This window comes from Tinamus guttatus, unplaced genomic scaffold (genome assembly GCF_059628265.1).
Source record: "Tinamus guttatus ecotype Peru unplaced genomic scaffold, ASM5962826v1 Tinamus_guttatus_pri_ptg000125l, whole genome shotgun sequence".
In the NCBI taxonomy this organism is placed as follows: domain Eukaryota; kingdom Metazoa; phylum Chordata; class Aves; order Tinamiformes; family Tinamidae; genus Tinamus; species Tinamus guttatus.
The window spans coordinates 2339302-2365665 of NW_028288659.1; the positions used below are offsets into that span (position 1 = coordinate 2339302).

General features: G+C 38.6%; 1 protein-coding gene across 9 annotated transcripts in view; it reads left to right on the forward strand.

Annotated features, from left to right (window-relative positions):
- ERC1 (ELKS/RAB6-interacting/CAST family member 1) overlaps positions 1 to 26364 on the forward strand; it is a 263972-nt gene that overhangs the window by 203662 nt on the left and 33946 nt on the right. For all 9 annotated transcript variants that reach the window (XM_088521600.1, XM_088521601.1, XM_088521604.1 and 6 more), the window contains one exon: positions 10052 to 10196. In XM_088521600.1, the coding sequence (XP_088377726.1) occupies positions 10052 to 10196 (145 nt within the window). The remainder of the gene's footprint in view (positions 1 to 10051; positions 10197 to 26364) is intronic.

Sequence of the window (26364 nt, forward strand, 5' to 3'; positions counted from 1 at the left end):
GGGGTGGAATAGATGTCAGCGTGAGTGGTCCTGTTGTCCCTGCTACCAAAAGCTAAGGCATCTTTTGCAGAGTTAATATAAACGGTCCCATATGCTGTGGCTGACCTTATAGAATATAGACCTTTTCAGAAATCAAACGAAGTGGTGCTGGAAGAAAGGCGTACACAATCTTAACAAAAGGACTCTCAGAAAATGGGGGGAGAAAGTTAGGAGAGAGACATCGGGTTGGTCTTAGTCTCTGGAAATCAATCTAGTCAGGCTATGGAGGAGTTAAGAAATACAGAGGAATAAAGGAGCAGTCAGTAGAGTGGGCAACCAAGAGAGAGATGGCAACAACACTGATAAGAAGCAGTCAAATGGCAATAGGTGATGAAAAGAAAAGGTAATTCCAGCAAGGAAATTTGTAGAGGGAGAATGTGTTGTTTGTATACTGGTGTAAAAATAATAAAATAAAGTAGCTCTACCCTGCCAATATGTAACATGAAACCAGATCTTATAGAGATAACAACAAATAATGGCGAATAGAATAATATTTGCAGGTACATGCAAAATACAAGCTCAGAAAAGTTACAAGTGAAAGTGCAGATGATGTACATTAATGAAATGAGATTTTTTTATTCAGCATTAATGAAATAGCATTAGTTTGGGTCAAAATAACTTAAGGACCTAAAGGAGTTTTACAAACTGAGTGCTTGATAGCCAGCTATGGCCTTTGGGGTTGAAGTTGTGGTAGAAGTAAATAACAGTTGGAAAAGTTTCTTTTATGGGAGACTTTAATTTTTTAAATTTAAATTAGAGAAACTGTCAGGCTTCTTAATATGTACTGAATCACCAAGAAGTCATATTTTAGGAATAAAATAAATTTGATTTATAAAGTTTTCAAATTCAGAAAGATAAACTTTGAAAAAGTAAGGGTATTAATTAACAAGTAAATTAAGCAGAAGTTCTTAGAGAATTTATTTAAATAGAAAGTGCAAAAAATGGGGGTTCTGCATCCAAACAAAGCGGGAAAATCAGAGGAAAGGCATAAAAAGTCTGACTTGAAAAGACTATTCCAACATACAAAAGGAAATTATGAGAAAGTAGCAGCTTGTATGTCATCTTAAAAAAACAGTCAGGAAAGAGAGCTGTTTCTGGGAGGCTAAAAATTACAGGAATAAAGTGAGATTTATCAAAAGTCATGCTGAATTAGACCTTCCGAAGGAAATTGGAGCAAATAGTAAAACATGCTGTAGCCACAAAAATAAGAAGGTCAGGAAAAGAAGTGGAACCACAATGCACTGAGGAGAGGCTAGGATTAATGACAGTATACATATGGTCCCAAAATTGAGTGAGTCGTTTCGCTTTAGTTTCAATAATGAGAGCGATAAAATATGATGGGAGGAAGGTATGATGACCTACCAGAGTGAGGATATTGTTATGGAAACAAGATACAGGCAGAAAGAAGAGAGGCAAGTTACACTAACTAGGAATAACAGTCATGATAGATGTTTGGCAAAGAGGTGGATTCTCCGTTGTTTTACATCTTTGGTTCGAGTCTAAAGCAGTTTTCTAAAAACAACTATGTTATGAGCGGCGATGTAGACTATTTACACATGATCAGGAGCCACCCCAAGGTTGCGTTATTGCAATCAGCATTTGCCTGATACAGCAGGAGGGACTTTTTACCAGCGTTCACCTGGGGCTTGATTGGCAGTGGCCTGATTAAAGAACCCTTGCTTTCACTCTAGTTATCTGTGGTTCTTTAACACGCTTTAATCTATGTGAATTCCCCAATTCATTTTCTGTTCCTATGATTTGGCAGCGCTGGCTTTGGCAGCTGAAGGTTTCATGCTGTAGCCATGTCCAGAAGAACCACAGTTATTCTAGGGATAAGGAACTTCTGGAGAGATTTGGGTTTCTCCTGTTTTCTCAGAGCTAGGTTTCAACTGGGTCAAGGAAGCTGCAGGGCTACACAGTCACTAGTGCTAAGAGCAGGGAGGGGGCAGGAACCTGCACATGGGAGAGCAGAGACATCTTTTTCAGCAAGAGCTCTGTCTTACGTCTGCTTGGGCTGGTTGTGAAACCACATGCTAAGCTAAAGCTCAACCTGTCCTTGATAGTGTCACAGGAAAAGAAACAAGAGCTGTTTTTCTTATAAGTTTTTTTTTTTTTTCCCCAAAAAAATCTGGTGGGCATATTCTGGTCGCCTGGATGAAAATTAAGTCTTAAGTTTTTGCTCTGTTTGAACTGCTATTAGACTGCACATGAAGAAAGACAGCGAAAGTGTCAGGAATTCCTTCTCAGAAAAGCCAGCTCTGGGAAATGCAGGAATCATGTGAGTACTTCTCTCTCTCATCCATCTTCTACACTGAAGGCTGGTAAAACAGGGAAAGTTCTCTTGAAAAGGTTAGTGCCGTTTTTAGGGACCGATCGCCAAAAGCATCAGGCTCTAGGATTGTAGCTTCCCTGCAATATGTGCTCTCTTGGAGAACTCCCACTCCTCAGGGGCAATTACGTAAGGCTCGTGAAGTGCCAGTTTACCAGCTGTGATATGCAGCACTATCTTTTCATAGAAGAAATACCATCAATAAAAAATACTTTGGAAAATTAGTAGTGGATTGGAAAGTCCTGCTGTGAAAGCTTTAGATTATCTTCTGGACCTGTTGACAGCTATATTGAAGTTCTGAGTACTCCAAACTGAGACATGAATAGAACTAGGGATCATAAATCTGGGCTTCAGCTACCAAAGTGGTAAGATTAAGGTTTAAAAAAACTTCTAAACTTATTGAACATGTTGAAAGAAAGGACTTTGAAAAATATCTGCTATAAGAAATGGTGTTTTTTATGATTCTAGCCATTCAGGATGTTAGTGTGTATGTAGGAAAGTTCAGATATATTATTAGTATCTTTTTTTAAGAAAGGGCAGCACAAGTGGTTATGTTTCATGTGTCTAAATCAACATTCAGTATTATCATGCTGTTCCTGCTTCATGTGCATGATTCATGGGGCTCTCTTTTGTGACCATGCTGCTTTTCTCCCAAAGACTTTCTATTTTTATCTGTTGGTTTCAAGTGGTGTTCACATGATGTGTGTAAGGCCATTGAAAATAACAGTGCAAAGGTGTAAATTAATGAGGCTTCAGTTTTCTTGGGTCAAACGACCCTTCATATTTGTCTCACTTACTTTGCTTGAATATGCAATTCCTTTTATGGCAGCCATGAGAGTTTAGGTCATAGGTGAGAAAGATTGGTGAAATTCCATGCGGACAAGTCAAAGGTATCTTGTTGATTTGGGAAGCAAGAAAAGGAATGGGAGGAGTAGTATTATCCCTTCTGATTGAGGCAGTAAGTCTGCTTTGGGGAAATTAATTTGCCATCTGAGGTTTGATTATTCCCATCTGTAATTAAAAGAGCAGGTAGTACCTATTGCCAAGTAACATTTGTTCCTGCCCAGCTCCTTGCAACAAGAGGTCGCTACTGTTTCTTTTGGATAACCATTTTACTCTCCTTGGGATTATGGTGATACTTCATGCTTTTCTTATGGGGCCTCTTGAGTACTGCAGAAATGGTGGCTGGTGCAGGGTTTGGCAACTTGTGTATCAAGCCAGGTCCTGGTTTAATAGCGTGTTAAGCCCATGTTCCACGGTCTGGCTGCCTGGGCGATTTACGGTAACAGGAAGACCCTGACCCTGGTACCGGGAATTCTGCACGGACTCTCTCTTTCCTCGTGAGATGCTGTAGTTTCAGTAAGCGGAGGCACCGGCTGGGCGCTCCTTATGGCTGGGGTTGCAGAATGCTGGAATTCAAAATTTACTTCCTACGAGATTCAGAGCTGGTGGCATCTCATGAACTTTCTGAAAATGCTCCTTAGCCTGAAGAAAAAAATAGAAAAAAGAAAAGAAAGAAAAAATGTTGCGCTTGGAACTCCTATTGTAAATGTACTAGCACAGTTTATTATTAAAAGGATGATGTTAGTGCAGGATAACCCTCCTGTTGGGTCAACTGTTTGGTGTGTTGTATTGCTAATTACTTTAAGAGTTTAGCAAGTGCGACTCAGAGAGCTATGTCATAGCACTAAACATATGAAATTAATGACGGCTGTGTCCTAGCCTGCTTACTTTCTAAACCGTCACATAAGCGTCTGTCTAGCAAGTTCTGTCAGAATCTCCTTGTCCAATTCTTCTGTATATTGTTGTTGCTTTATTGGAGCACTTAAAATTTATATACAAATATTATTTTTGATCAAGGTATTTTTCATGGTCAGTTAGAGGAATGGGACAGAAATAAAATGTGTTAGATATTGTTGGATGCAAGAACTGAATTCCACCACACATGAAAAGAATTAATGTCCTTTATCAGATTGTCCTTTAGGAATAATAAGTAACACATGTCTTATTCTAACAACGATGTGCCATTGTAAGTCTTACAAATGCCTTTGATAGAAAAGACTCAAAAACGTGTTGAGCATTTTCTGTAGGCTCTGGGTGAACTGCAGTGTGCTAAAGTGAGACAGGTTCAGCAAGTCCTGCCCAGCTATCGCCTCTGCCCTTCCCTGGAGACTGATGCCCTTAGAGCTGAAGGGATGAACAGCTCACGAAACAGCAGAACCTTTCTGGCTTTAAGCCTTGTGTTTGAGGCGTATCAGCAGAAATTGGAGCTTATTCTAACACGCTATGTTGGAAACAGGTCCGTCATCCCTCGCATAAGAGCAAGTCTCTGCTGAAGGGACTGACCGAGTTGCTAGGAGCAGTGCCTAGGTCAGCTCTCCAAATGTGGGTTACAGCACTAAATGTTGTGCTTTAGGTCTTGCCACCTAGCAAGAAAATGGATTTCATCCCCATAATAAAACTAGCTCTCCTGGAACTGTCCCAGTTCTTTGGTGACATTAAAATCAAAATTGTTGCTGATCTCAATATTGCTTTTATATTATCTCATCCACATTTTTGGAGGTATTCCACTTTGGAAGAAATTTGAAATATAATAATCTAGAACAATGTATATATAACATTTTTGTATGGAATTTATGTTCTCCCTGAGATACGTAAGCATATTATTTTAATGAATATATATAGTATTTATGGTTTGAAGCATCATTAATTCAGAACTAATTGCAGTCTGTTACTAATCTTTCTAATCATACAGCTGATAAATATTCCAGTATTGTAGTCCTGAGAACCGGGCTGTGAAGTATAAAACTTGATTTTAAAAATCACTTTCTTTTTGCTTTTGCTAAAAGTATTCTTCTTTGCTAGGAGGTTGCTGAGAAAGAATTTGTATAGTCTGGATGCTGTAGAACCATTTAAAGACATCTTTATTAGTATGTGTATTTCAGAGGGCAAGCTTGGCTGCCCTGGTAGTTAAAGCATTAAAAATGTTGTGGATGGACCTTTTTATTACTTCTTATTGGACCTGCTGTGCTACAGCTCATTAGACAGGAATACATCATATTAGTCCTGCAGTGCTGAGGGTTCCCGAGTAGTTAGAAAGTCTCATGTCCCCATTTGCAAAAATATGTTGTGGTTCACCAAAGAGGAAAAAGAGGAATGAAAGAAGAATGGTGTCTGCAATGCTCTGCAGAGAGGTGTTATGTTTTTTGGACTATGCTGCACTCAGTGCGTTCACGTCTTGCACCCTGGGGGGCTTTGGTGCTAATGGTGTTTGGTAACTGAACCTGTGTGAGCTTTAGTTTCCTCTTTTCCAGCCTCATTCAAATACATGGTCACTCAAACTACCAAATCACTTATTTATCCTCACAAAAACCCATAAAATAAATATCGCCTATGCTGGATGGGTCTTTTTCAATGGCCTCTGTAAGCAAGTTTCTGGGACTCTAGCACCTGTAGTTTCTATTAACATCGCTGCAGCTGCTGAACTCCTCTAAGAATAATATTGTTTAGTGTCTGAAGGAGTATGCAGTACGGCCTCCGTGGCCTTAGCCTCTATCTTCTTTGCTACAGAGAGAATTAGAAAATACTGCTTTGCTCAATTTGTCTTCTATAGTTTCTGGTATTACAAATAATTGTATAATAGCATATCATTAATTCTATCCTTTAATTCAAAATCAAAAAGTGGTCAAGCTTCTTAAAGCTTTTCCTCGATTCAAAGGCTGCAGTGAAAACCCAGGCACATTTTACATTCCCAGCCACTTTTACATTCATGGGCTGAAGGAGATGGGCAAGGCCTCTTTTTGTGTGTGTTCACAAGAGTGTCAGGATGGCCTGTAGTGACCACGGAACCACCTCGCCAGGAATCCTTCAAAAGCTCAGGATTTTTGGCATCAGCGGAATTCAGTCGTGGCGGTGTTCAGTGACTCCTCAGCTCTGGCATCATCACTGCCTTCCCGGAGATGTTTCAGTCCTCTAGACCCATATCCCAGGTGAACTGGATCCAAAAGGAGGACAGTGGATGAATAAAAAAGTATCCCAAAGTACTGGTATACTGCTATATAGCTATTCTGCAGTGATCTACTCAAATACAGGAGGAAAAAAAAGGAGGCGGGGAAACACAACCATAGTTCTTCAGTTGGCTTCAGTCAGTGGTGATCACGATCCACATCCAGTGCAACGTATCTGTGGAAAAAACATCCTCTTCTCTCTAGTGCACTTCTTTCTGTCCAAGTTAGAGTTAATTCTAATCCTCTTTTCACTGCATTTTCCACACTATTATCATACTCTTGGTAGTGCCTGGGCTGTTTTAAAGTCTCCTCACCTGTTGTGAGCTGCTGTACAGCTCAGCACAGGCTTGAAAACCTGCCCAAGTGGGGAGAGAAGAGGCAGCTTCCCTCTGCTGAGTCGATGTTGCCACAGCGACACTGTTAGCGCTATATGAAATACCCAAGCTGACCTATATGTGATTTATATGAGCTGTAGTTACTCTGGTGTTAGGTCAACCAAATTGGTTTGTGTTACAAGTTAAATGCTTTTCCTGCCCCCGGGATACTTTTAGACCTCTGGTGTTAGCTGGAGAGACCTGCTTTGATGAAGAAGCTCCAGCACTCCTGACAGATTTGCTCTGATGCTCCCGGCACCTTTCCCACAGGAGCTCAATTTCTCTGTCAATCTTACCAATCTTGCAGCACATTATTCCAGCCAGCCAGGGAATAACTGCTATCAAGGGGGGAAATGAGTCAGTTTTGTAGTGCTCTGGAAACACAAATACCCCGTCTCTGACTTGGTAATACTTGTTCTTTCCTGTTGTGTAGAGCTTACCTTCCAAATTCCGCTGAGCAGGGCAGTGCACCAGTCCAGACAGTGTCCTCTTCGAGCAGAGGCAATAGTGACACCTACGCTTCTCCTGTATTAATCATTGTTTGTTTAGCTTGTAATATTCAAAAGAGCTTATAGACCTTATCTATCACATCACAGAATGCTTTTCTTTCGGTTCAAATGGTCATTCTGTTTCAGTTAGGCAGAAAAGCAAAAGACCGCAACTCCTTTCACCCCACTACTTGGCCAGAACCCCCCTTCTCCCACACAGTACAGCACTGAAGTACTGGACTGAAGGATGTAAGTTTTCCAAGGCATTGTGGTGAAGATTATGTATCCGTAGTAATGGATTGCTACCCATATCTCATTGCCCAGGTCCTGGAGTTTTCATGTGGAAAGTGGAGGTGGGCAGTGAAGGATTTGGTTGCAGAAGGTATGCTCTACATGCTGTTTGAGACACCTCAAATTTCCATACCAGAGTAATGGCTACAGAGATAATGTTACAGAGAGATTCTTGGCTCTGGTCCTGAATCATCAGCAAGGATTGTGGATTTACTATTAAAAGAATAAGTGTTTCTTTAGAATCAAAACAGATTACTCGACAGAAACTGAAAAGGACCAGAACTCCAATCCAGTCTGTCTTTCCCAGGATACCGATAGCTAGAAAAAGCAGAGAACATGTATCATGTTCTGTCACTTCATTTTCTCTTTCTCTTTTCCTTTTTTTTTTTCCACATATTTCAGGCAGACTTCCAAAACTGGATACTTTTCCATAAAGCAAAAGCAACAAAAATAAAGTTGCAATAATAATACAACCATTATCAATTTTTCCCACACCTACAATCTTGACACTACAGTTGTTAATCTGACGTTCAGCTCTTTCTTTCTCCTTTTTTCCAGTTCTGCTTAATTGTCAGAATGTATCTTTCGTTATTTTTTTAAAATAAATAAATGTATTTAGAGTAATTTTCAGTTTATCTGAAAGTCTGCAACATTCTTAACTTGTAATGCCTCGAAAAATAAGGAAAAAGTTAAGGTACCAGTTTTGCGAGATAAGAGCCAGGCAAGATCCAGGCACTCTGTAAACTGGGTCTGTCAGACTTCTGATATGCTCGTAGTCTGCTTAGAATAAGCTTACTCTGTTATGCAAGAAACACTTGTATAAATCCAGAGATGAAATCTACCTACAGCAAGGCCTTCATGTAAGTCCAGTCTGCTTCCAGAGAGCTTGAAATTTTGTCTGTTGAAAGACACCTTCTGTTTTTCAACAAAGAACATGTTCCACACTTTTTTATGCGGGATATGTGGCTTCAGCGGAGATCATCATGATTGCAAACTTCTGTATGTGAGTAGCTTCAGCACATCTCAAGTAGTCATGGGAGAGACTGAGGAGAAAACCAGAGATCGTATCTTAGTCATGTTCTTTTACGCACGGCTTCCTACTACCTGTGGTGGGACAGCAGTCTCCAGCCTTAACTGGCATAAACATTTCTAGAAGCTCAGGCATAGGATAGAATCAGAAGGAAGACAGGTCATACACCATCCCCTCTTCTCACCTAAATCCATAAGGCATAAGAAAAAGTCTTTCTTCTGTCCCCATATATCGTTCATCTGAAAATTAATCATGGACTTCCTCATTAGCAAATCAGTTTTTACCTGCTGTCCTACCAAAACACCACACCTTTCAAGTGAAAGCAACATGTATTTATTATGTGTAGAAACAACGAGAGCTCTTAAGATACTTCATCAATACAACTATCTCTCCAACAGAAACTACCTGAGAACCCTTTGGCTTCTGATCCAGGCTGCGGAGCTACCATGTTTTCCGCATACCTCTTCTCTGATCAGAAGTGCCATTCTCACCACTGCTGAGCTGGGTTAAAACATTTCATCTCAGAGCTGCTTCTCAGAGGCTGCTGTCTTCTTTGCTCTGTCAGGAGATCTCTCTGTAGGCCTAGTTGCTTCTCGGTCCATTTCTACTAAAATGTTAAATAGTGTGTGTTTGTATACATATATTATATGTATATAGTATACATATATATAATATGTGGTTTTTTTAATCCACAATTAAAACTTATTAACTAGCAATGGCAAGATACAGAAAGAGGATGAGGAAGCTAATCAGCCAGATCTCTTCCACCATTTCTACAAAGCTACAAATGATTTGTAGCAAGGGCAGACCTACCTTTGTTTTAGTTTCTCAGGGCATTAATCTGACAAGCTCATCATTATCACAGTTATGTGCAAGAAAAGTCAGAGTAGCTCGAGCATCCTTGAGGGCATTTGTTTTTTGGCTCCTCATTAACTCCCGTGCCTTCTACCACAAACTATTTGAATGCACAGCACAGAAAGGGTCTGTGTCATTGTGTGCTTAAGGGATACACTGCATTGTTTAAGTAAGTTCAATGACTTCACCACAGACGTCCTTCCTTCTGAAAGAGCTAGATGAATAGGCAGTATAACCTAATAAAATTTAACATGGAAGTCTTCTGATTAGTCTGGTACATGTCTCTATGTTCTCAAAATCTGGAGATGTTTAGGCCGATATAAAGCAGCAAAATGTTCAAAGTAACAATGGTAGATACTAAAAACTGAGAATGTGAGCATAGAGTAGGAAGTTCTATTAAATGTCGCTCTTATCATTTAAGCAATAATCTGATAATCAGCACAGTGGGGTTTGTGGGAACCAGGAAGGAGGGAAGGTGGTTTTCCTGCACAACTGGCAGCACATATAAATGTGAAAGTCATATTTATTTCTGCTTAGTGACGTTGCACAGTCCTATAGCATTTGTTGTATGCTCAATCATTTGTAGATGCCTCCTTCGAGTTTTGCAATACAATCACATGTTTATATGTGTTTTTCAGACAAGAAGCCCTTCTTGCTGCCATTAGTGAAAAAGATGCCAATATTGCTCTGCTAGAACTTTCATCCTCTAAAAAGAAGACCCAAGATGAAGTGGCTGCACTGAAACGGGAGAAAGACCGCCTAGTGCAACAGCTCAAGCAGCAGGTGGGTAGAGGAGGCTAAGAGAGAAAACTGTTGTTAATCTGGTGTTGTCAGATTAGGATTTTGATTTATGGAACTGTATAAATTAAAAATAATGTTGGGCCAAAACGCACAAATACTATTTCCAGACTAGTTACTGATTTTGGAAACCTATTAAACACAGGTTTCTTCATGTCACTGCATGAGTAGTAAATATGTGATAGAATATGTAGGGAACAACACATGAAAAAGGAGTTAAATATTGTCTTCTAGAGACATAAGTAATCACAGATTCAGAGAAATATAGTAATATATCCTTCAGTGTTTTGTATTTGCCTTGTCAGGGTGGAATTACACATGGAAGAAAATTCTCTTTGCTACAAAAATCAAATTTTAATATTTTTCACCCATCAATCTCTATTGTGGTTTCTGATTTGTGACAGGAGGCCCATAAGGGGATGCCAGCTAGTTGAGTGGAATTTGGTGGGTCTAATACTGGTGAGGTGATTGGTCCCCTCTTACTTCTGTTCCTCTCCCAACTAAAACGGAGTCAGGAAATTGTAAAATATGTTTCTATGATCTTTTTTTAGGTGGAATAATAATAAGAAAATGTATGTTTCTATTCAAACATTTAATATTGTATTTCAGTATTAGATGTAAAGTGAAAAATACATTGCTAATAAAATACGGAGGAAGTGAAAAGCATCCTGGGCAGTAAAAGATTTATGATCTGAAAAACCTGTGTAGATTTTTCACTTCAGCACTTCTGGTGGATCCTTTGAGTTATTCCCATGCCATATTCCCCATAATACCCTGCAAGCCACTGCCAATCCTATGTCAGATTCTTCAGTATCCTGATCCCATCTTCGTAAAGTTTTATGCACAACTTTGTCATTCAGATTATTTTTGCCCTCTGATAGTGGATTTCTCCTTATTCCTTAGTAAAAAATTCTATGTTAAAATTATTTTAACCAAAACTTATAGAAGGTTTAATTTTAGAACAGTAATGTTGATAGCTACCTCAGCATAAAAACAATTTATAAGTGTAGTTTACTGTCTCATATTATTTAGTGTTCAGCAACAGTTGTAATTACTTGCCCTTGTTAGCAAGATGGCCTCCTGCGAGAACAGGATTCAATATTCATAGCAAAGTAAAGTACTTTTCTTCTTCATGTAGTTGTTTGTATATGTAGTATTCTTAATATATGTTTCCATTCATTCAAAGAGAAATTAGAAACTTTTTTTTTCCACCAGTAGTTCTAATAGGCTTGATTTTAAATTCTAACTCCTTTATGCCCCATGCACTTCCCAGGTTATTTCTGAGTATCTTTGACTGGCAGATTAAGTAATCTTTTTTTTTACTGAAAATTTGTAAACATTTAACCTACATGTTTAACTGTGATTATTTGTAGTAACTTAAGTTTCAGTTAGGTGATTTTGATATTGTTTTTAGTGCTGTTAAAAAAAATCTTAATTATATTTATTGTCTCTATAAGATATGGCAATTTCCTGTAATGATGCCCATCCTTAATGATGGTTTTGTGTTTGTGTCGTGTACTGAAACTGAACTGAAAAGACAAGGGTCATTGATTGGAAATAGTTCTTGCTATGAAGAGAGACCCATTTCAGATCTGGGTTCACATACCATTTCTTGACAGCAGACCTTTTTCAAAAAGGTCACTGGAGTGTCCAGGTGCTTCAGAAGTTTTTCTTTCCAAAACCACCATCAGCTGCCAAAACTGTCCATTGTCCCCTCCTCTTAAAATGAACTTTCTCAAAGAAAATAAATTAGTTCTACAGTATGAGTAGCTTTATGTATAAAATCGTAGATATAAAATCATTCATAAAGGGGCTGCAAGGCATCATCCAGTGCAGGATAAGTATTTCTATATAAACAATATAAACTATATTTAAATGATTAATGAGAGATGCTTGTTAGACTTGACAGAGATTCTACGTACCATCCGTAAAACTATGCTAGATCTTAAAGATATAAGATGATCTGTCATCCTTTTTGATGTATACCTTTCAATATTGTTGAAAGGAGAGCAAATCAAACTTACTTATTATGAGATGGTAGTACTACTGGCAGAAAGTCAGGCTGCAGAGTATCTACCATCACATTTACTTTTTCAGTACTGATAAATTTGATGCGCCTTTTCTGCACATTGTTGCCAGCAATTCAAATCATACCAACTTTGAATCATACCAACAGCCTCAGAAATAGGAGATAGGAGGGAAGAGAAGCCTGTGAGATTTTTCGTTACTGGAAATCGTACAAGTCAAAGGGAATCTTGCTTTTCCACATGCTTTTCCAGCAAAAGCACTGTATTGCTTAGCGCAGTTTAATCAGCTTGAGCTTTCTCTACCTACAGCCTCCTCTGCATATGAAGAAAATAGCTCTGTGTTAGCAGCTGCAGGAAGTATGTAGATTTCATGGACTCCCTAAAAGTTTAGCCATTATTCCTACATTCTAGGTAGAAATTTTGAATGAAAAATCTTTAAAAATATGGATGTATTAAAAACGACTGCTCCAGAAAGACAGCTGATGCCTTTTAATCAAGATCTTCTGGAAGATTTTGAAAAGCCAATCTGGAACCTTAGGTCTTCATTCAACTCTTCATGTTCAGAAGTGGGATCCTGACCTCAGCAGTTTCTTCCTTGTGTTTTTAACATTTTTCAGAGCTGCTTAGCTTCCTGATAAGCATTCCATATTTCAATCCATCCCACTTTTCAGAAATACTTATAGTCTGTATTGGGAAAGCAGCTCTTTTAGTTGCCTGACAGACACTGTTGTCTGAAAGCTTCCAGTTTTGATGTGCATAGGATGCAGAGATGCTGAGCACTGTTGGAAGGGGTAGTTTTTATGAGGACTTAGTATGGTATAGTGAGTACCATATAGGCCTGATTTCTGAATCATTGCAGACTGGAAAGAGCTTCTGAGAGAGACATCTTTTCAGAAGTTTTCCATCCACACTGCAATAGTGAATGTGAATGGATCTAATTATCTGCGTAGGATTCAGATTATGCCTTTCTATCGTTTGTGCTGTACATCAGTCAGCTGCTGTAAGAGTGACCACTGTTTGTAGGCCACCTTACTGTTACTTGACTTGAGGCTTATTGACCTGTCTTGTATAAAAATTTGACCATATTGTATAAAGACGCAACTCTTTCCTAACTCAGTCTTATGATGAGCCTCAATTAATTTCCTAAAAAATTATTTAGCGCTGCAAATCAGCATGATTTTCATGTATTTAAAAAATACCAGTGAAGACGAAAGGAAATGATAAATCTGGAGGATTTTATGGTGTGTCTTTACTTCATCTCTCCTTTGTCCCTTCCCCAACACTATGTCACGTTCTCAGTGATTCACATTGGAAGTGTATTACTGTGAAAGAGAAGGAAGGAGTCCTGCCAAAGACATTTTGGTTCTTTAATTTCTGTAAGTATGTATGTTAAAGTTTGGATGAAGAGAGGCATTTTAGAAAGAGGATATGGCATCAATGTTGTTTTAATTTAGAGTTTCTAGGCTCTGAACTATAGGAATGTGCCTCAATATAGAGACCATTTCCTAATGAGGCAGTCAGCATTGACCAGGCTTTCCAGTAAATGGAGCTGCCTGTTTCATATTGGTTGTCAGTCTCTGTGAGGGATTTCCTCTATCATCAGCAAAGGAGACCAATTGCAGGGCGAGGGTCACCAGCTAATGTGGTCCCAATTTACTTCCTCCCGAAGTACTTTGTCTCCTTGACTAGTTCATGGTGAAACAGTGGTTGAGAGGCTGCTTCGCAAGAGGGGGCCAGGGCTGATGCAAGAAAACAGAGCTGGAGGGTGTCTAACAAAGTCCAGATGTAGCGCGGTGAGCGCCAGCCAGTGCGTTCGGATTATAAGCCATACAGAAGCCCCTGCAATGTGTGTCATGCCGGAATTGGGAGAGACCCAAGGAATGCTGGGCCTGCCTTATGGCAGTCCAGCCACCCCTCATCTGTTAGAGCATGCTGTTTATTCATTTTCTTTGCAAGCAAAGTTTTAACGAAGAGCATACATTTATTGCAGCAGTGTGAAGTTTACTCTGCAGCTTTGAGTGTAAATAGAAGGCATATATGACTGGGCTGAGGTTTTCCGGTCTGTGGGCTTTGAAATTTAAACATTTGGGTTTTTCTTCAAGAAGCTATTTAGAGCAAAGATTGTCATTTTCTCTGTTTGTACAGTGTCTAGCGCAGTGGGGACCCAACTTGACCAACCTCTCTAGGCACTATTATGCTATAAATGTTTAGTCATGGTGATGAAATTGTTAGGAGGCTTTGAACTGGGTCAGTGTCTGTGTTTGAGAGCTAGGAGTGTTATGCAGTTGAAATGTTGGTAAATGACTCTATTCTCTTGCATTATTACATAGACATTTCATAATCATTCCCAATTCTTTTTTAATATACTCTAGCCTAAATTATCAGGAACTGATTGACTCAGTGTTACTGATGATAGGATCTCAGAATTTTCACTTTTAAGTGGTGCAACAGCAGGTTAGGTTAATGCTGGGAGCATTTACTCTGAACAGCATTTTTTTTAAAAAAATAGAAGTAAAAATAACTTTTAAATCAATTCTTCAGTCTTTCCAGAACATTTTGAGTTTTGATCCTGTTCTTCAGCAGGCCTGAAGAACCACCCAATCAAGTTTGCTCTGCGTATTTCATAAACATCTATTTTAAGCCTGTCACACAAGTTGTTAATATAAAATATTGAATATTACAGAACACAGGACAGAGCTCTGTGCAACCCACTTGATTCATTCATCTATTTTAGTAGTTAAGAGTTGATAGCTGCTATGGAGTCTCATTTCCCAAACATTTTTGTACACATGTTTTTGTAGCTGAATCACACAAAACGCATCTCACTTCAAAGCAGAACCGATTATACCTGTAAGCTGTTCATAAAGACTGTTAGTGAAGGAGCTCTAGAGATCTTGGACGGTCTTTTCTGTTGCTCAACCCTCCTTGTCATTATAATGTCATTGCTCATGTTTAATCTCCATTATTGCAGCTTAAGCTCATTACTGTGTGTTCTATCTCTTATGAGCATAGAAAATAGACTTTCTTTTCTCTTTTCAGCAGTCCTTTAGGCTTATGATAAATGCTGTGGCTATCTCCTCTGTGCTTGTTCTCTAAACTGAGCAGTCCCAGTTCTTTTGGTTCGCATGTGTCTTATTTTCTAGATATCTGGTCATTCTTGTTGTCCTTTCTTGGATTTTTCTAAGTGTGACATCCAAAACTGGACACAAAACTCCAAATGAGGCCTTTCCTTAGCTGAACTTGTTTGTTAGCATGTCATGTAAAACTGTCAGAACTCTTCACCTATCCATGCAAGTCCCAAAACTATTTTCTCTGTGCTGTGTTGTGCTTCCTCCCTGCAAAGATTTTGGCTGTCTTTCCTTACGAAGCCAAAGAACTGCAAAGATTTGTTTCTCAAGTAAAAGCTTCTTGTTGGATCATGAGGAAAAGGAAAGCATTTTCAATTCTAGAATAACCTCTCCCCCCAAAGAAAAATATTAGTTTTCCACTGTTACTTGTTTCCCTGGAAACCCCACAGACCAACACCTGACACTCCTCTCCTGTGAACTTTTCCAAAGTGAAGTTCCACTGGTTAAAGTCATTTCTTTTTGTAAGAGGAGAATGTAAAATTGGGTCCGGGGAGACTGACAGGCAAGCATTTTCCTCTGACTACCATGGAGCTGTATCAGAATTACCACACTTCTGCCAGTTTTTATTACCACCCTGTCCGATGAAATAATACAGATGCTGTAAGCATGGCAGTTAATCTCTGCTTTGCCTTAGACGCCTTGATTTGAAACTCTATCTGATGAGAGTGATTACCCTGTCAGCAAGTGAATTTCTTCTTCGAGTGTCATGGAGGCAATCACTGCAAGTAATTGTTAAAAGTATTGCTGTTTCTGTACCAAAGCTACTGTTTTTCTGTAAGAGCATCTGCAAGAGTTCCTGGCGGTGAAATGGTACCCACTGAAGTATAAATGAGTGGAAGTACCTCTTAAATCATGACGCTGTCAGAGGGAACTGTTGGAAGTCAAGGGAGAAGTATTCAAATTGTTTGGCTGCTGTAGTCTTCCTCATAGAAAACATGTCAAAAGTAAATGTTTTAAATGCAAGTGATGTGATTCAGGGATCTTGGATCATCACAGTGTCTGCATACTTACACTAGCAAGAGTGGGAGTAGATGCAAAACAGGGGAACAGGGGAAAGAAAGCATATGTGAAAAGAAAGTTAAGAACAGATCGTAGAGTTTTAGGGGGCTTTTGCATTCAGAGTCCCAGCGTGTGTGGAGCTGAACAGAAGGTGTTCGGAAACCCCCGAATGCCACAGTAACCTGTTCATGGCAGCAATGTATGCATGGACACATTAATACAATTTTTGCCAGGAAATTTTCAAGAAATTGTAAAGCATTTTGAGAAATATTGTCAATGTAGTAGAGTAGTTAACCAAATAGGACACCCCCCGGTCTCATCTACGTGTTCCCCAGGATATACCTTTGGTATAGTGATCTCTCTTCGGGACCATTAGGACCACTTCCTTTAAGTGCAAATACAGCATAAAAAAATGTGGATTTGCCATCTTTAACACACAGGAAGATACCAGAATATGTAGTGTTTATAGTATGGTCTTAGCTGTTCTGCCAGTGTGGCTGTCATACATGTGAGCAGACAGAAGTGAGGGGAAGCACTCTGTATGCTTTCCCTTCAGGAAGCTATTGGACTAGGAACAGAAGAAAATTCTGGCTGAAGTGAATATATATCCACTAATTGGCTCTCATCAGGCATTGCCAGCTGTCAAATGTGAGAATCATGGCTTTTGTCGAAGGCCTGTAATCCCCCCAGCTTATCAATCACAGCGCTGCTTGTTTTGCCAGTCTCTGCTCCTCGGCAATGGATTCTGTCCAGCCGGGAGCAGCGCCACACAGGCACGGAGCGAGCCGCTGTCGCACCCTGCACGCAGCTTCCCGGAGCACAACGCAAGAAGCACTGCGGGTTAAAAGGAACTACCCTCCCTGCCATGTGCTCCAGACTTTTTTCCCATCACTTTTAATCACTGGTTCCCACAGTAACAGCATTCAGCGCCGTGTCAGCAGTCTTTTCTGTGGCAGCATTTCATCTTCCAAGGGCATTACATGTGCTCTCATTCCCCTTTCCTTCCTCCTTTTAGCTTTACCCTTTTCCTCTTGTTTTACTGAATAGTAATGATATACGTTCAGCTTGGTTCCTTACTACAGCCGGCTTCATGGTGCCAGAGAAATAAGCTGAATGTTGGCCTTGCTGTAAACAGTCACGCATGTTTTCTGTTTGCGCCTTGGCTAGTGTTTCCCTCAGTAGTTTTTAGGGCATTGCAATGTTGGCTGGGCAAGTCTGGCTGAAGCGGTGGGACAGGCGGTTCATTACCTCACTGACAGAATGAGGTTTAGGGTTTATAAAATTGCTTGGGAATTTACATGATAAAACAATATTTGCTATCCTTCCTTTCCAGACATTCAAAACACTTCAAAAAAAAAAAAAAACCCTCCCTGGACTATGGACTAGTATTTCATAAGTTCAACCTCAGTTTTCAGAAAATTGTTCTGGCCTTTTAAAATATTCCTCTATTTCATTGATTATATTAAGATTTTCATATTGTAGTTTTAGTTACAGTTTTTAAGTTCTGTACAATTTTGCATGAATAAATGAAAATTGATAGAATAATTGTTGATAGCATCCAATACCACGTTTAAAGTATCTCTCATTCAAGGATTGCAAAATCTGGTACAAAGTTATTTAAGCATAATTAAAAAATGAGGAGATATGAGTGGCTATTGGACAAGTCTAAGTCAGCAGTTAAATCCCATATTCCATTTTTATGCTTTTTCTGTTATCGGCAACCAGCTTGCTCATGCAGTCATCAGTTGAAATATCTACACTGGGAAAAACAGGCTTGTTAGTGGTAACAAAAAGTTAAGAGCCCTAGAAGATGAGCTTGATTTCTCCAGAAGACTATACTAGGAAATCTGGTGTTGGGCCTCCAAAGTAATAATTCCCTCGTCTAGGATTTCTGGACACCAGTGCTATGTAAATAATATAGTCAACGTCAATTCCCATCATAACTGTATTTTATGGTGGTTTTCTGTAGTCATCTCTGTGCAAACAACTGATCTGGTAGACTCAATTTTTCATTTAAGTAAAGAGGATGTATTAGGTTATTGGGAAATCTGTATATATAGGTTTCTGTAATAAAGGCTTCAAATAGAACATTTATTAATTATGAGAATTCTGTATTCTAAATTTTATATTGGAACCAATTATCCTCAGTCAATTTATGACAGTATTTTCTGTTAGCAGATAAGTTCATGGGATAGATACAGAAGCTCTAAAATAGCTGTTTATAAGCACTCAGGATTGCCAATTCTTTTATCCTTTGTTAATTCAAGGGATAAAATTATGAGTGCTGCTTTTGCTTAGCTTCTATAGTTTGCGTGGTACGGTTGGGAAGGATCCATATACAACAACTTCCTGTTTGTTGGCCATTGACAGGATGTGCCTCAGGGATAAAATATCTGAAACTTTCCCACAATCAGTTCTTGTGGTTGGGTTGGTTTGGCATCACTACTTTAGTATTTGAATTTATGATGCCTAAGCACTGACTGGAAAATACATTGAGTGTATGATTAGATTTAAAGCTTTTTCATACAGACAAATATTTCAGTAAGGTCTCAAGTTTTGGTGACAGAGAGAATTCTGCTTATATGCATAAAGAATTTTAGTGAAATAAGACCATGAGTGAATTTTGCGTGACGAAGCAGGAATTACATGGAAATTTCAAATCTCATACAGGAGGACTTGTAGGATCTCTTGTAGGAACTTGGTAAGAACTCAGTGATTTTTCCAAGTGTGTAACTGTCCTTACTGAATATTTCACTATTGGATGGCATCTTTTTTTCTGAATGATTCCTGTCAGTTTAAGCTAACCAGTTTTTCCTGGCATTGGCACGTATCTAGAAGACACATGTCTTGGTAACTCATACATTTCAGATTTTCTAAACAGTAGGTTTGTTCCCACATTTTTATTGTTAATTGATAGGGAATGCACAACACCTTGACTGTAAGAAAAGACATTGTCTTGAGATAATGTCCCTATGGATGGAAGGTTCAACAAAGTGGTGACTTTTAACACTTCTTCTTAAACAAATGGCAATATGGCTTTCAACCATCTGAAACCCTTTTTAGTAATATCCCGATGTCTTTTTGCCAGTTCAGGCTTTCAGAAGCTTCTTTACAGGCACAGTTTGCATAATGTATTTCTATGCCATGCTGTTTGAAGTTCATTGTTGTAGGAGTTCCCTAGCAGAGTATCAAAAAAACTGTATTTTTAAACCTGTCCTAATCAACAGTAAGACTGAACTAATATCACTACTTCAAAAATTAGGAGAGAAACTAGAAGGAAAAATTTGGGAACTTTCTAACTACAACGTTAAATGATTAGAAACAGACTGCAGGAAAAGTGGTAGAAGTTCCATTACTTCAAATATTCTAAGTAAGAACTGAAATAGTCAAAAATTACTTTAAGGAGCTTCCATGCATTGGCCTTCAAGAGGATATCCCTTGAATATAATATATTCTCAATCTGCTGTGAAGGGTATCATTGAATTGCATCTGATAAGCAATACACATATTGATAGCTGGCAGAAAGCTAAGAGGCAGAAAACCCTTCAACAAGCTTTAATGCTGTTTTTCATTTGTATAGGTTCTGCAACAGGTGAGATGATAGAATATGTGTTCCAAGAACGTGTAAGGAAAAGGCAGTCAAAGATATGGGGTTATTACTTGCTTTTATAGAGATAAGCTAAAGCTATATGAGGTTTCAAGGGCATTATAGATTAATGCTTATACAGCTTTACAGGTCAAAAATGTTTTCTTTACTTGGTGTAAGAATGATGGAAAGAATGTAGCACCTAGAAATAGTTAATGAAATCTGTAAAATGCATATATTACATATATTACATATTACATTACAAATGCATATATTACATTTACCCGTGATGGAATAACATTGTAAATCAATGATTCTTTTGAGAAAAAAAAAATATGAGGCTCTGAGAAAGAATTAGACCAGAGGAATCCTCACTCTCTTAAGAACTGATTATGAAAATTAAGTCTTAATACTTTAGAACAAACTTTGTCTTCAGTAAATAGGGGCCTGTTAATGAACATTGATCCCAGATATTTTCAGTTTCTGCCCCAAAATATTCCTCAGGTTTTCCCTCATCCACTGTATTTAGTGCCTCCTACTTTAGAAGGTAATTCCTCTTTTTGAATCAGTCTAATCCAATGCAGCACACTGCAGTCTAGTGAATAAATGATAATGCAGGGACAGGAAAAAAGCATCATATTACAGTTGGAAAACTGAGATATATGCTGGAAATCAGGACTAGTTTCTTGATACCAAGTCTTCATTGCTTTACATACTGAATTGTGGGAATCGACAGGCTAGTATATCAGGTTTATCAAAAGGATTTAGAGGTTAATGAAGTTAGATGCCAGTTACATTAGTTACTGAAGGGGGACTGCTACTGAAGGCTCCAGCCTCCTTCTACTTCTGTTCATGGTATTATGTTCTGAAATATCCAGGTCTTAAAAAAGTAGTTAATTCCTATTCATGTTTTGGTGCTGAATAAGGTTAGATAATTTCCTCTTTAATAAGTACATTCTATTCCCTCCACCTTGTTCTTCAAAGATGAAATAATATGCAGGGCCAGAGAAAAGGTGTGTATTTTTCCCTAGAGTTTTTGACCCTTGACACACGTGTGTGTACAGAGAGGATGGTGAGGGGTTTTTTTCTGCTCATTTCTACCTTGGGAAGCTGTGATGACTCTGTTAACAGCTGCCAACTCTGAAAGATAAGGATGTGAAAATTGATACTGGTAGTGATTTTGCTTCCAGTCCATCCCTTGAATGGAGTTCTGTAGGCAGTGCTGTCAAGTGCAAGGCAGTGATTTTGACAGATCATCTATACAGCAGTTGTGTACTGCTGTCCCTGAGTGGACCTTTGCTGAACACAAAATCAAGGAAGGGTTTCTCTCTGCCTTTCTTTGCCCTAACCGTGGCACCAAAGCATTGAGTTCTTTCAGCAACAAAAGTGACTTTAGGTACAACCTGTGCTTAAGGACAAAATGGGTCTCAAACTCAGTTATCAGAAGATTGGTGTCTGATTTTACTTGGTGTAATCAAACATTTACCACCACCACCAAAAAAAAAAAGTGATAAGGTCAAGCACCCTAGGTTTAAAGGATGAATAAAATGATCTTTACATTAACATCTTGCAGAGTTTTAAATTGCTGATAGCATGTGGCCAAATATTGTTATCTCAACTGCTGTGAAGATTTTGTCTCCAACTGTGTATTAAACCATGATCACAGTACTTGTGCTGGAGGAAGGAATGGCATTTTGTCTTGAATACAGCCCTGGCAAAAGGCTAGCTGTTTTGTTCAGCTTACTGGCCTCTTCTTTGGATTGCAGCTTTGCAATAGTAAAACTTTGTCTTTTGTTCTCTTTCTTTCTGTTTACCACTAATTTCTGTCCTTCCTAGTGTGAATACAAATATTGCCTGTAATTGAGTAAACAGAAAGTAAATGGAAATCTCCATTTACTCTCCAGCAGCTGAGCTTGGCCGAGTTCTTCATAAGATCTAAATAACCTAGGTATCTCTCCTGTTTTTACAGTGGTATTTTTATTTTTATTGGGAACCTAAAATTTTAAACACTCAATTTCACCATCGTACCCCCGCTTAATCTTTTTAACAGCTTAAAAAACAAATCTTTCTGCCTATTTCACATTGGCCTGAAACTTAACTGTAACTTCTGATACCAAGCCAGGGTGCCCTCCATCTCCGAAATACTAATAGATAAAACCTTGGCTTTTCCTCCTTTATTTGAACTAGCATGCCAAACTTCTGCCAGCTGCTGACTTAATGGTGTTGAAAAAATAATGGAAACGATATAATGATCCTTAAGAAAACATACATATATAAGTTGTTTAAAACTTGGAAGACTGCAGCGGTTTATTTTCTCTGTGGAAGTAATAAGTACTGTACCTTCTTGTTCTGGCTTGTTTTGTTTTTTTGTTTTCTGGGATTTTTTTTTTTAGGAGAAATAAATCTCCAGTGCTGCTTTCAGGTTTATATCTCACAAAAAGAGGGCTAAGACTGCAGTGAGTTCTACTTGATTTGGAAAAAAAGAAGGTTCCAAATTGAGATGTGGGGAAATACAGGCTAAGACTACTTCTTTTACTGTCTCTCACTCATTCTCTTCAAAACCAGATGATCAGAACATTTTTTGATTGATTTTCCCCTATTACCAAAACCATCCAGTCGTTCTCTTTTTAGGATACAAAAAGAACATTAAAATATAAAAGCTTCCTTGTTTCCTTTTAGGTCTTGAAGTTGCAAATAAGTTGGTTTAGGTAACCCCTTGTTCTTTCATCTCCACTGCTTTCTTGGCTTGGTCGGGGCAGTTTAATTTGTGATATCACCTAAGTTTGGTCTTGCACTGAGAAGATATTTAAGGATAAAACAGAAGAGGCATGACTGTTTTTCATGATTGTTAATTTTTCATTTTGCCCTCTACTCCTTTTTCCGTTGATAGTTCCATTAGAGAGATAGAATATATTTTTTGAAGTTTTTACAGTGCTCTTTTTGACACCTAGTGGTGCCGTAATTGATATGAAATGGCTTAATGTAATATAATTTACAAGAAAACAACAAATTATCAGTAGAGAAGGTAATGACAAAGATACTTTCTGAAATGCAGATGCCTAGGAGAAATTAATTTGACCAAATCGGCACATGTCTACACATTCTGTGCCATATACTTTTTAGAAAGAAAGACAAATTCCTTCCTTGGTAAGAATAATTTTGACATGGGTAAAGTAAAAAAAAAAAAAAAGTTTCTCCAGTCTTTCCAGTTAATACTATTATCTAAGCTCAGATACAGTTTTAATAAGAAAATCAACTCCTGCAGGAAAGAAAAAAATGCTGGTTTATTGTGATTCCTTTTGCTTGTGTGCTGCGCGCAAGAGCCGAGCAGATGTGCAGGACTCGTCTGTCCAACTCTGTGTATCGCACATGTGCTGCCGTGTGCCTGGGCAGGAATTTTGCCTCTCTGGACCAAACACAGGGACAGTGTAGATGGACAGGCATCCTGTGTCTGCAGACCACACGCACAGATGGTGTGGACGGACAGGAATGTAATGTCTGTGTGTGTGCACAAAACTCATGCGGCAGTGCTAAATATCTACATAGTAGATATATAGTAGATATATACACTTAGTTAGTACCTACATGGATATTAACCCTAATAATTGACTTTAAACATAAATTCTTAACTTTAGTTTAGTTTAGGGTAGCAAAGCTCTGTTGGTTCACAAGGGAAATGCCCTTACTCTTCTTCCCTCCAACAGCAATCATGGCAGATTTGGGCCAGATTGAAAGATGAAGTCGGGATGGAAGAAGGGCAGTATTCTCTTCTATCTTTTTTATTATTATTATTTAACACAGCTTTTAAAATTAATTTCAGAACAAATATAAATAATCTTGAGATTTTACTTTTCTTTTTTTTTTAAATGTTGCTATCAACACTGTTTATATCATGCAGACACAGGCATGTTCATGTATACACCCAGAGCCTAGGTTCTGGGCAGTCACAGACAGTCTGTGTTGAGATGATATTGAGCAGTTCACGTCATTTTAGAATCTAGGAATTTGTATCTGTATATAACTTTTTTTTTTCTTTTTCAATGCCAAGAACAGCCTGCATAAGCGGGGTTACTATTAAGGACTCTTTGAAGCTGCAGGCAAGGGCCATTCAAGTGATGAGTCATTTAAGAGCAAAAATATGCAAGACTAAAAGCTGTGGTGTAAAAACTGCTGTACAGCTTCCAAAAATATAAAATACCTGGACAAGGAATACTTCTACTGTTATTTATTATAAAGGCACAGTCACAAGAGACAGAGATTTGAAAACTTTTTAATGGTGTCAACTCGTAAAGGTGTATGTAGCTATCCATGAGCAAATGGTCTACAAATGTTTTTTATCAAAGCAGGTGATCATGACTAGCTTTAAAGATTTACAGTTGGCTGAAACGTGCTGTACAGGCTCCTAGGTGAGGTTTTTGCCAATCAGTTATCATAGATATCCCTGGACTGAGACATTTTCTGAAAGCAGCCTAGGAGAAGGCAAAGTGAAGGAGACGGTGTGTCAAAAAGCTTTGAAAGGAAAGAAGTAGAACCAGAAATCTGCAAGTTTGTGTAGTAAGGATCTTGACAAACATGTCTTTTTTTCTCTTTTACATTATTATAGAAGTAGCACTTCACTTTTTTGTTCAAGTGAATTCTCCTTCTTGGTGTGTACCAAAGTTGGTTAAAGAGACTGAATGAACTGTCTATATTAAACATTCAGCAGATGTATGAAGTAAACCTGAGAGGCTGTTCGCTCCATTGAGAAGCTGTAGCAATTTGACCTCCCAGAATCTTGGAAAGGCATGGAGTGAGATATCAGAAAACTCCACTTCTAGGGTATTGCAGCTTTTAATGCAATGTAAGGATGTATTTAGAGACTAAATCCAGACTTATAGCCTGGCAAAATATACTAATTTGGGCCAGGCATTTTTCCTACCGTTTTCCAAAGCAGAGTTTAAATGACAGCACTATCCATCGGCTTATCTGAATTTTACCCCAGCAAGTAACTTTTAAGTCTGTTGACCAGTTTAACCTAAATTTGAGAGAGTGAAAAGAAGCCTCAAGGATCTTGAACCATACATAGGAAATTAATTAACATACACAGTTAGGTAGGGGAGAAAATAAAACCCCAAAGTAGTGCTCCCATGCAGGGAAAGGCAAGAAGAATTGAGCTGTGATGTATTTTTCTTGGCTCTAGCATATGCATATGGCTGGTCATCCAGAACATACGTACACTCACACGGTTCCAGACGACTCTTGCCTAGAGGCACCGTGGGGAAGGAGGGCAGGAGAACGAGGTGTTAGAGGGCGGAAGGTCAGGCTTAGAATATGTAGGGTACAAATCTGAAGCACACAGATTTCATCAGCCACTATAAAATGGGTACTGAGGGGACTCCTATACTCTGTAAGGGTAGCTGTGCTCTCTGCAAAAGAAATCAGTCGTTAACTGATGAAAATAGTAGTGAAGAGGGTACAACAGATGGAAAATGGAAGGAGTGGTGTGATTTAGCAAAAAAAAAAAAAAAAAAAGCCCTAAACCCGTTAATGTTAAGCTAATTTAGATAAATGAGGTGTTTTTTTCTTTCAGGTCATGGATACTCCTGATGTTATGTTCTCTGGCAGGAAATTTTATAGTAAGGGCCTTCCTTCCTGCTTTGGCATTGGGGGTCAGACTTGCCCTCACCAACTGTATTCGCATTTATAAAAGAAGGACTATTTACCTGCATGCTTTAAATGTAGATTATAAAGGTTTTATGTACTCACTGTTGGAAGGTAAATATAACTAGTTCTCTTATTTCATCCTACGACTTAAGCAACAGTTTATTTTGCTTGCTGCTGCTGTCTTCAGATCAATTTCAATAAATAAATTTTATGGCTTGATTTAGTGCAAAGGATCCAGGATTCTTTCAGGATGTTGTCATAGGGTACCGCTTGTTCTTTGATCTCGCGTAGGCCACCCAGTCAGTATAAATCAGTGATACAATACTGTGGTAAGTGTTTTCAGACTTCAGCCCTTGTTCAGATATCCTCTATATACAGGAAAACACACCTTACCCATCTATCTGCCTAGGACCCTTATAAGCATTGGAAAGATGCCAAAGAACTGACACGTTTATTTTTGCCCTGCATAGTGGTTGGTCATTAAAGAAGGAGGGAATTTTTTAAACACAATTAATTGCACTAAAGGCACAATTTTAATCTTTGACTGGGCAGATTCCAACTCTTGTGAAACAGATGAGGGAAAAGCAGTTGTATTACCAGCATTCTGTTAGTCTTAAACATAGCTTGACCCTGAAGTGAGTAGCAGAGAACTAGAGGAATACAGAACATAGTGTTCATATGGACATGCCACAATAAGGAATCCCAAACACATGATCTGATTTGGGTTGCTTTTTATTCCACTGCTTTTCTCTATACAACATGCAGAACAA